At 44.1% G+C, this 11,321-nt stretch overlaps 1 gene segment (V, D, J or C); it reads left to right on the top strand.

Moving 5' to 3' along the window:
• LOC103605807 overlaps positions 1–9,639 on the top strand; it is a 16,367-nt gene extending 6,728 nt beyond the window's left edge. The window contains 2 exon segments of the V gene segment in view: positions 8,368–8,676; positions 9,530–9,639. Of these exon segments, the coding sequence occupies positions 8,368–8,676; positions 9,530–9,639 (419 nt within the window).
• Positions 9,640–11,321: the final 1,682 nt, after the last annotated feature.

Below are 11,321 nucleotides of genomic sequence, written 5' to 3'. Positions count from 1 at the left end.
GGTATAGCCAGGGCCATTGTCTGTTTTAATCTGTTTTGGGATTCCCAGGATTGAAAAACAATGTAGCAAATGAGCAATAACATGTTTGGTTGCTTCTCCTGTCTGTAAAGTGGCGAGCAAAAACCCACTGTAGGTGTCTGTGGACACATGAACATATTTTAGATTAACACATTCTGATAAATGAGTAACATCCATTTGCCAAAGCATATTTGGGACAAGTCCTCGAGGATTAACTCCCAAATGGGGAACAGGCAAGAGTGTAACACAGGAAGGACACTGTTTAGCTATCTGTCTAGCTTGTTCTCTAGTGATTTAGAACATTAACCTAAGTGTGTGAGCATTAATATGATGAAGGGAGTGTGTAGTTTGTGCCTGTGTAACAGGATCAGCTGTAATGGTGGCCACTGTTTTAGTGGCTGCATCAGCCAATTTGTTTCCCATGGTGAGAGGGCCTGGGAGGTTGGAATGTGCTCTACCATGACCTATAAAAAAGGGCAAACATCTTTGTTGAATCAGTTTTTGGCATTGCAAAAAATGCTCAGTGGCAGTGGAGGCATGTTTAATTTGGGGAACTGTTTCTAAAAGGGGGGTAGAATTGGCTAAATAGGCACTATCAGTATAAAGATTGAGGGCCTGATTTGGGAAGGTTAAAAAAACCTGAATAACAGCTTGTAACTCAACAAGTTGGGTAGAAGTATAACAAGTAGTAAAGCGGACTGTGTGATTATTAATGGTATAAGCTGCTGTCGCTGTGGATGAACCATCAGTAAAAACCAAAAGGGCATTAGTTACCAGCAAGTTATGAGTAACTTGGGGAAAAGCAAAAGTGTGTAAGTTACAAAGCTGAATAAGTTTATTGGATGGATAATGATTGTCTATTGTGCCTTCATAAGAGGCCAAGTATCAGAATTTTGTAAAAGTCAGTGGACCTTTTGTTGGGTGTAGGGCTGGATTAATTTGTGTGGTTCAAGCCCAAAGTACTTTCTACTATTTTCTCGACCTAATGTAATTAAATCTGCAACAGCATCAAAGTAAGAAAGCAAGGTTTTTTTTGGTGATGAAGGTAAATGAACCCACATACTAGGGTTGTTCTGCCAAAATAGCCCACTAGGGACAAGAGCTGAATTGAATATAATAAACGTTAAGGGTTGGGTAAAATCCAAGTAAGAAACAAATTGAGCTGCAATAGCATTTTCTACTTTTTGTAATGTAGTCAGTGCTTCTAGAGAGAGAGATCTGGAAGATTTAGGGCCAGGATTTCCTTTTAAAATATCAAATAAGGGCTTTAGGACTCCAGTAGTAAGTTTTAAATGTGGACGGAGCCAATTTATATTGCCTAAAAGTTTTTGAAAATCATTAAGGGTTTGTAATTGATCTGTGCTGATGGAAGCCTTCTGGTTAGTAATTTTGCGTCCCATCATAGAAACCCCAAAAAGGTATAGGGATCATGAAACTGTATCTTTTCTGGAGCTATTCGTAAACCTGATAAAGCTAACTGCTTTTCAAGCTGGATAAAACATTGTAAAACCCTGTGTTTTGAATTGCTGGCAAGTTACACTATATAAAATATCATCCATATAGTGTATAATGTACATATCTTTCCACAGATCTCTGATTGGTTGGATGACTGCAGCCACAAATTTTTGGCATAAGGTAGGACTATTGGCCATTCCCTGGGGCAGGACCCACCATTGGTATCATTTCATGGATTCCTTAAAATTTATGGAGGGGAGACTAAAAGCAAAATGTTTTTGGTCACCAGCATGTAGGGGAATTGTGAAAAAGCAATCTTTGAGATCTATAATAATTTTAAAAGAGCCTGAAGAAATTGCCACTGGGGATGGCAAGCCAGGTTGTAAAGCACCCATAACCACCATTGTGGCATTAACAGCTCTTAGGTCCTGAAGCAGTCTCTATTTTCCAGATTTTTTTCTAATAAAAAATATAGGAATATTTCAGGGGGAGTTACTCTCAACAATGTGTCCTGCCAGCAACTCTTCCTGTACTAACTGTTGGGCGACACATAATTTTTCCAAGGTTAATGGCCACTGATCAACCCAAATGGGCTCACTTGACTTCCAAGTTATGGGGTCAGCATGCCTTTGGGGTACAGGCTTGTCAATGGCCGAAATCAAAAATTTTCAAAGCCCTGTTTATTAAGTTGGCCTGTTGCCTGAATGGGTTGTAAAATTACTTGTTCCTGTTTTCCTAAACCTTTGCCTGGACTATATTCTTGAGCCAGCATCTGTGCTGTAACTATTTCATTAAGGCTGCACATTGTTATTTTCATTTGTGAGAGCAGATCCCTGCCCCAAAGATTGACAGGCAAGTAAGGGATGACATACAGTTGAAGAAGACCTGAATTATTTTCCTTATCTATCCATGTAAGAAATTTAGAACTCTAGGATTGCGGCTTTGTCCAATTCCCTTTAGATTAGTTAAGGTATCACAAAGGGGCCAAGTGGCGGGCCAGTCCTCTTGTCTAATGATAGTAACATCAGCCCCAGTATCTATTAGGCCAGTGAATTGTTTACCATCCAACCATAAGGTAAGAGAGGGTTTTTGATGGGAAATCTGTTGGACCCAGTAAGCATCTGAGGATCCAAAATTGTCTGCACCTCTCACAATATTATGGGCTTTATTATTTGTTTTAACTTGGGGAAGTAGGATAAGCTGGGCTGCTCTTTCTCCTTGTGGAATCGTGACAATGTCAGTAGTTGCTTTGGACAGAAGCTTAATTTCTCCAGTAAAATCATTATCAATTTCTCTGGGAAAAATTTGTAGCCCTTTGAATATTGAACAGCCGTGACCTAGGACAAGTCCAAAAGTACAAAGGGAAAATGGACCAAAGACACCTGTATTTAAAATTTGAGGTCCATTTTCAGAAGTTAATACTGTGCAGGAGGTGGAACAGAGGTCCAGTCCTGTGCTCCCTGGGGTTGCTGTAGTGAGGTTTGAAACGGATTGTTGGTGTTGGCTGGGACAAACTTGATAGCCCCACTTTTGTTAGGGGCCTGGGGCTGGCCCCTTTTCCCGTTTCCCTGAGCAAGCAGTAAGGGATTTCCCTGAGCATCAGTTTTGGATCTACATTCATTTGCCCAATGGTTTCCTCTTTTACATTGTGGGCAAAGTCCAGGAGGCTTGGTGACTAGGGCTTTTGTCTGGTTTTCCTGACAGTTTTTAGCAAAATGACCAGGCTTGCCACATTTAAAGCAACCTTTAATATTTTGGCCTTTATTAGCTAAAAAATCCTTTACTGTTTGTCCACTGAGGGCTGTGGCCCTGGCTAGACCTTGTTGACAAGAGGAGTCAATGTCTGAGCAAAGATGAATATATCCTTGGAGGTCAGTTTTACTTTTGTGGGGCCTAATGGCTGCCTGGCATGCAGGATTTGCATTTTCAAAAGCCAATTGTTTTATATAATCAAGATTGGCATCTGCATTGCCTAACAACCTATCTGCTGTTGTCATTAGCCGGTTATCAAAATCCAAAAAAGGCTCTTCAGGCCCTTGTTTTACTCCTGTAAGTGAAGCACTTGAATCCCCGTTAGCTGGGAGCCTTCTCCAAGCCTTTAAAGTGACTGTTTGAATTTGGGAATATAGACCTGGGTCATAGTTTTTTTGTTCCTCAATACTAGAATAGTCACCAGAGCCGGTCAACATATCAAGACCCCAATCTTTATCAGCCTGAAGGTTTTTTTCTAGCAATGTCTTTGCAGTTTTCAAAAAATTCGAACTTCTTGGGGCCGGCCCGGTGGCACACTGCTACAGTGTGCCGCTTGGGAAGCACGGTGGCGCTCCCGCCGAGGGTTCGGATCCCACATACAGACCGGCCACTCACTGGCTGAATGAGGCGCGAGAGCAACACCGAGGGTTGCGATCCGTTGCTGGTCACGAAAAAAAAAGACAAAAAAGGAAAAAAAAATAAAAATAAAAATAATTCGAACTTCCAGAGTAAGTAATCACCCCCCGAGAGTGTGGCTCTGACCAGGGTGTTCCAATCTATAGGAGTGCGCCAGCTTTCAGCCACAGGTTCTAATATAGCAAGGGTATAAGGTGCTGTGGGCCCATATTGGGAAATGGCGCCTTTTAGCTCTTTGATAACATTAAATCCCAGCCTGTCATGTTTGCGGGTAATTTGTCCCATGTTATCCACAGATTCAGATACTGGGAAGATCTCAAGTTGGTCAAAAAGACTTTGATCTACATGAATGGGAGCTCTTTCTGTGGGGGGGGGTTAACTTGTTGTTTAACAGAGGACAATAGCCAGTCGCTTTAGTTTGACATGTTGTATTCTTACGTTTTGTTTGTAATTCTTGCAGTTTTGTCGTTAAGACCTGGAGCTTTTCCTCTAAGAGAATTTGTTTTTCTAATTGTTGAACCTTTGACTCTAAATTTTTTAAAGGATCTGATACCGTCACCACTGTGGGAGTGGAGGGCAAATTGTAAGGGAGAGGGCACGACAAAGGCTGAGCCAAAAATGCATCATCTGACGCATGGTATTCAGCAGCCTCTGTGTCCAGATCGCCCCAATCCACCTTGGAGGGATCAGAATTTAGAGGTTTCTCTTTATTTTGAAGTTTCAATACCGGATATTTTTGGGGCATTTTGGGTTTAACAGTAGGTGTCGCGGACTGTTCCGAATCGTCGTCTAGAGATATGAGATGTATGCTTTCGTCAGGAGGTGGAGAGGAGGCTCGGATGTCTGTTTTGGAACCTGCCTTTAGTATTTGTTCAGTGTGGACCATAGTTTCAGAAACTTTGGGGAATTTATCTTTATCTTGGATCATATTTTTAATTAAATTCCAAAAAGAAAAGGCAGTTACAGGGACTTTTTCTGGACCAAAAGTTTAAAAATAATCTTGCAAGGCATCACCTACTCTAACCCATTTTTTATAATTAATAGTTCCTTCCTCCAGAAACCAGGGACAAAGGTCCTTCACAAAATCAAAGAATTTAAGCAAATCATTTGACTTAACCTTTATTCCTCGCATCTTTAAAGCCTTTTGTAACTGTCTTATGTAGAAGTCATGACAACTTAATTCTTGTCCCATTATTGGGTGCGCTTACTTACCTTATCCTGATGCGGCAGGTTCCCATGGCAGACAAAGGTTTTACTCCTTTGTTTTCAGCGGTCAACCCTCCAATGCACTGTCTTTCTCATGGTATCCCCCGTATCCAGTGCCCCACGTTGGGTGCCAGAAATGTCCCGACCTGTGGGATATTCAACGCAGACCCTGAAGGGGGGAGTGGGAATTGGTGGGAGCAAGAGATGAGAGAAATGGAGACAAGACAGTATTCTGATCAAGTCTCGTTTATTAGCCAGAAGGTCACAGCTTATATAGCCAGCAGGATGGAATCAGCAGATAAGGAAGTATGCAGATGTTTTCTGGGAAAAACCACAGGGCAAATCGTTCCAGGAAATGGAACATTTCTCAGCTATCGAAAGCAATGCAGTGGTGATCTACGCCTAGGGCTATGCAAGCAGCAAGAAGGAGAAAAGGGTGGAAAGGTCACAGCATTTATATCTTTAGTGCCAGAGGGCTATTGGCAGGGCTTCATGACCCTGGGCTGGCTATGACCGGGCTCTTTGGCCCCGGACATTTTTGTGTGTAGACATAATTTTTGAGTCAGTTAGGTACACATTTAAGAGGTTGATTTCTGATTCATATGCTCAAGCTACATTTATATTTGCATAAAATCACCTCCAGTAATGTCTGCAAAGAGAAGACCACTCACCTGGCCTTGTCACCTTACTGGGAGGAAGTCCAGTGCACACAGCTAGATCCATGTGAGGAGAAAAATGGCCCAACTCCCAGCCCCATCTGAGCTCCCAGTCCAGCAACCAGGGCAGCGTCCATACATGTACTGGGCACTGTGGATGTTGGTCCCCAGCCATCCTTTAGCCAGGCTTTCAGGGAAGTTCAGTGGCACCAGGAAGTGCCCAGATCCTACCCAGAATGTGGGTCACTGAGGAGCAGAGGTAGAGAAGGACCAGCAAAGGAGCTTGTAGTCACCACATAGGATTCCCTTCTGTTGCTCAATATCTAATCATTGGGAGGGGACACACCTTCAGAACATGTCATCATGCATGTAACCAGCTTCTCATATGTGGTACCTTCTGAATTCCAACTACCTGTGAAGAGGCTGGGTTATGCATCAAGATTGACATGGTGGGAAAACCACCCACAGTGCAGTGCCCAGGACTCCTGACAACCACTCCAGGGAGCCTTCCAGAATTAGCTTTGTTGATAGCTGAGTCTCTGAGATGTAAGAACATGGGTGTGCATACTGCTGTGCTAGGAATAAAGCAGGAATGCTCAGGAAAGGTGGAGACAGCAATCTTTTCCTTCTAAACATCTGAGCAGGCTTGACTGAGGGCTGCTGCTCACACCCACAGAGCCCAGGAGCCCAGCCCTGCATATGGGGTGAGCCTCCAGATCTTGCTCCCCCTAGAATCCTTTCCTCATCTTACTTTCTTGTTTTCTTCCTTTCCTCAGAGCCATGGTGCAGGGGGAGGTTTTGTACCCATGTCCCTTGACTCTCACAGGAGAACCAGGCTGAGCCAGCTGTGACCTGGAATTGGACCAGTCCCCTCTTCAGAGTAACCAGCTCAGCCAGCCCATGTCTCCTCACACAGACCAAAGTCACTGCTCCCTGTTGTCTTCCTCACTCTGCTGCTGCCAGGGATAGACTAAATTGGGAGGGGAGGACACTAACAGTGTCATAGAGGACCCTGAGCAACACCAGTGCCATCTTCTTATGTGGCTAAACCCCCTCTGCATGAGAAACCATTGACCTTCCCATAGAAACAAAAACCGTTTCATGGAAACAGGAACATACACAGTGAACTATCACATTGGAACAAACCATTACATAGGAACAAGAACCATACACAATGAAAATTTGCATGCTTGGTTGCTCTAATGGCTCACCTTTGGCTGCTGTAAACTAGCTCCCTAGCTTGCTTCATGCCCCTGGACAAACCCATGTGCCAACAGGATGTGGTTTTTGCCTTTAAAACCCCATAAGACCAAGGCTTGAGGCTGTTCTCCCAAAATACCTAGGGGAGGCAGTCGCCGGCTGGTTAATAAAGACTCTGTTAAAATTCCTAATTAGGGCCGGCTCGGTGGCGCACTACTATAGTGCGCTGCTTGGGAAGCGCGGCGGCACTCCCGCCGAGGGTTCGGATCCCACATACAGACCGGTTCCTGCTCACTGGCTGAGCGAGGCGCGGGAGCAACGCCGAGGGCTGCGATCCTGTTGCCGGTCCCGGTCCAGTATGGGGGTGACACTGAGGGTTGCAATCCGTTGCCGGACATGGAAAAAGACAAAAAAAAAAAATCCTAATTAAGTGTTTGCTTCCTTTCCTGAAGGAAGCAACAATCTGCCCTGGGAGAGTCACGCTGAGCTCTATGGGATGATCCTTGAACAGGAACTGAGGCTCACAGCATTGGACAGGAGTGTGGAGTCTGTCTTGATACCAGAAGAGGCCAGGATGCCTGGCTAAGATGCTGTCCTTTGCACTGGGAGTAGGATAAGATCAATAACTTACAGCCTCCGCACTTCTGAGAAGAGACTTTCCGTCACTCAATACACACTCTGCACACATCCTATGGGCAGGGCAATAGCACACCTGTGTTCCTCTAATGTCCAGTGCAGGAGCTACTCACATAGTCACTCAGAGGTGAGGAAACACCTCAGAAGGGTCCACTAGCATGCCCTAGGCTTCAGATCTTCCAATGGCTGACCATGGATGTGGTCCCCAATCTGTGGTCTCTGGACCCCAGAGTCCCTATAACTTGTCCTGCCCAGCATTGTCTCGGATGATGATATTGGGGTGTTAAGATGAAGGAAAGGGAGAGGAATTCAGATAATGAGTGTCTGAGAAAGTGGAGAAAAGATAAATTCAGGCATGTGCCTATTATCAGGGTCTCCTGAGATCAGAGTTTATTTTCACACCACCAAAATCTCTCTCTGAGACTGACACTTCTCTGACCTGTGGTCCCAGGCCTATGAGCTCTCTGTGCAGGGAGGAACACCCCTAGGGAGTGGGTCAGGCTTCCTTATCACAGCACTGGAGACTGAAACTGAGACCCCTGGACCTGCCCTGCTTTAAATCTGGGCCTCTCCCATGCAAATCACCCCTTCATCTCTCAGGTTAAATTGAAGGTCCCTGGACAGCACCTCCACACTTGGGCTATATTCTGCAGGAATCACAGACTTATCTTTTAAAACATGAGATTCTTGTGGATATTCTTCCTAGTGGTGACCTCTCCATGTAAGTGCCTTTAATATCTCAGGAATAGAGTGACAATGTTCAGGTGCCTGATATTCATCAAGATTAATTATTTATTTTTATCCCCAGGTTGCCTGTGCCAAGTGCAGCTGCAGGAGTCAGGCCCAGGGCTGGTGAAGCCCTCGCAGACCCTCTCCCTCTCCTGTTCTGTCTCTGGTTACTCCATCACCAGTGGTAACTGTTGGGGCTGGATCTGCCAGCTCCCAGGAAAGGAGCTGGAGTGGATCGGGTACATATGTTATGATGGGAGCACTTACTACAGCCCATCACTCAAAAGCCGTGTTACCATCACCAGAGACACCTCCAAGAACCAGTATTCCCTGCACCTGAGCTCTGTGACTGCAGAGGACACAGCTGTGTATTACTGTGCCAGACACAGTGAGGGGAAGTAAGAGTGAGCCCAGACACAAACTTCCCTGATGGGGTGTGTGGGACCACCAGGGGGCACTTGGGACACACTGAGCACACAGGCAGCCCAAGAGCAGGTGCAGGTGGAGATTAAGGGCTGGTTTCCTGTCAGGGTCTGTGGATTCCTCTCCATCTAAAAGTTTCTTGGAAAATTATTCTAGATTTATTACTCTGTGCCTACCAGTGGCATCTCTGAATGAGAAGCAGAAAAAACTACATTGTAGCAGAACATGTTCTCATCTGCATGAAAGGCAGACTGTCGCTTAGAAGGGAAAAAAATGACTTGTGGTCAACAGGGCAGAAAACTGAGGAAGCTCCTGGGAACCTGGTGACTTTTTTGTTTTCCAATCAGACTCAGGGCAGAGAACTCAGGGGGTCTCATAATGAGGAAAGTCTTTGGGATTCAAGTTAGAACCAAGTGGGAGTCTACACCTGGGTCAGTGTCCTCTAAAGCCTAACAGGTTTCAAATTGGTCTGTCTTTGTCATGTAAAGCTGTGAACTCCTGACTCAAAACTGGCACAGTTGTCCCTTTTCCTGCTAATCCATTCTCTCACTCTGTAGTCTTTATTCTCAAATCTCCCTTTTATTTTTCTTAGCCCTAAAAATGAAGGACATGGTCTCTGCTCCCTAAATCTCAGGCCTCAGGCCCTTTAACTGAAGCTCAGGTGTGGCTCAGTATGTGGCTCCTAAAGGCCCCTGAGTAAGTCTGAAGGCACTTTCTTGTTCATCATTGCCTGAACTTGTCTGTGTACATGGAATCACTGGGGAAATGCAGTTGGACATTAGTCACAAAGAGGATAATACTGGTTTTGTAAAAATGAGACAGGAGCGTAGAACTGCTATTGTTCTGCACAAAGTATCACAGAGACAGTTTTAGCCAGTGGCTTTTGGGAGAGCTGCTCCTGGCCACCCTGGTGTGCTATGAGCTCTGAATGATTATATCCAGGTCTTTGTGTACCATGTCATTGCGGTTCCAGCATAAAGAAAATAGGCTGAATCCAAACAAATCTTTCAGGAGAATTAATATGAATCCTTTTCAAACTGTTACCAAAAAACTAAAACGAACACAAATCTCTCAAACTCATTCTGTGAGGACAGCATGACCTTGACACCAAAACCAGAGAAAGATACAACAACAACAACAACAAAGAACTGTGGCGAGTATCCTTGATGAACACACATGTAAAAATCCTCAACAAAATATTAGCAAACAGAATACAACAGCACATGAGAAAAGATTATACATCATAGAGTGGGCTTTATCTGAGTTTTATAAGAATGATTTAACATAGTCAAATCTAAAAATGTAATACACCACATCGCCAAAATCAAGGAAAACAAATAAAGTTCTCAATAGGTACAGAAATGCATTTGATAAAATTCAACATCTCTTCATGATAAAGACTCAAGAAGCTTGGTATAGTAGATACATATCTCAACAATATAAAAGCTCATATATGAAAAATTCATGGCCAATATGCTCAGAAGAAGACAAGGATGCCCACTCTCACCAGTGCTATTTTACATGGTATTGGAAGTACTAGCCAGAGCAATCAGGTAATAGAAAGAAATAAAGGACAACCAAATTTGTAAAGATGGAGTCAAATTGTCCCTGTCCCTGCTACAGATAACATAATTCTATATACAGAAAAACCTGAAGGTTCTACCAACAATCTCTAAGAGAAGATAAACAAATTCAGTAAGGTTGAAGGATAGAAAATCAATGTACAGAATTGGTAGCAATTTTATACTCCAACAACAAAATAGGAAAAAAACAAATCAAGAAAGCAAGCCTATACCCAGTAACTACAAAAAAATAAAAATAAAAAATTACCCAAGGAGGACAAATGCCTCTACAATGAGAGAAAATCACCACTGAAAGAAACTAAAGAGGGCAGAAGGCAGGAAGCCCCACTGCAGATGCCAGAGGCCCCAGGCAGGCAGAAAACTCAGATACCCTCTGCCAATTCTGCATCACCCTACCCACCTGGACAGAAGGCCATTACTGGAGGAGGCCTCACACAGCTTCCACAGAGGTGGTCCACAACAGCCACCACCACAGCTTCTACTGCTGCGTGGACTGTGATGGAGTTTGGATGTGTTGTTCCCTCCAAAACTCATGTGGAAATTTGATCTCCAATGCGGCAGTGTTGGAAACTGATTGAGTCATGGGGGTGGATCCCTCATGAATGGATTAATGCTCTCCTTGGAGGAGGGGGAATTAATGAGTGAGATCTCACTCTATTAGTTCCCATGAGAGCTCGTTGTATATAGGACCCTGCCACTTCCTCTCTGTCTCTCTCTGCTTCCACTATCTTGCAATGAGAGACCCCTGGGTCACTGTCACCACCACCAAGACCCTCACCAGCTGTGTTCCCTAGTCTTTGGACCATTCCCAGCCTAAGAAACTGTAAGCAATAAATGTTGTTTTTCTTTATAAATCACACAGTTATAGGCGTACTGTTATAGCAACAAAAATGGACTAATACAGACTGCTTCCTGTCATAGTAACATCTACGATTACCATGCAGGTGATGAACTGCATGGACATTTCACTCCATTAACACAAAGAGAGTGACTTGAGGAGCCTAGAAAAAAGGGGAAGAAGTATGCC

This window comes from Galeopterus variegatus, unplaced genomic scaffold (assembly GCF_000696425.1).
Source record: "Galeopterus variegatus unplaced genomic scaffold, G_variegatus-3.0.2 Scaffold6087, whole genome shotgun sequence".
NCBI classification, from domain to species: Eukaryota; Metazoa; Chordata; class Mammalia; order Dermoptera; family Cynocephalidae; genus Galeopterus; species Galeopterus variegatus.
Note: the sequence above shows the minus strand (reverse complement) of the source record. Positions and strands in the feature narration are given on the sequence as shown.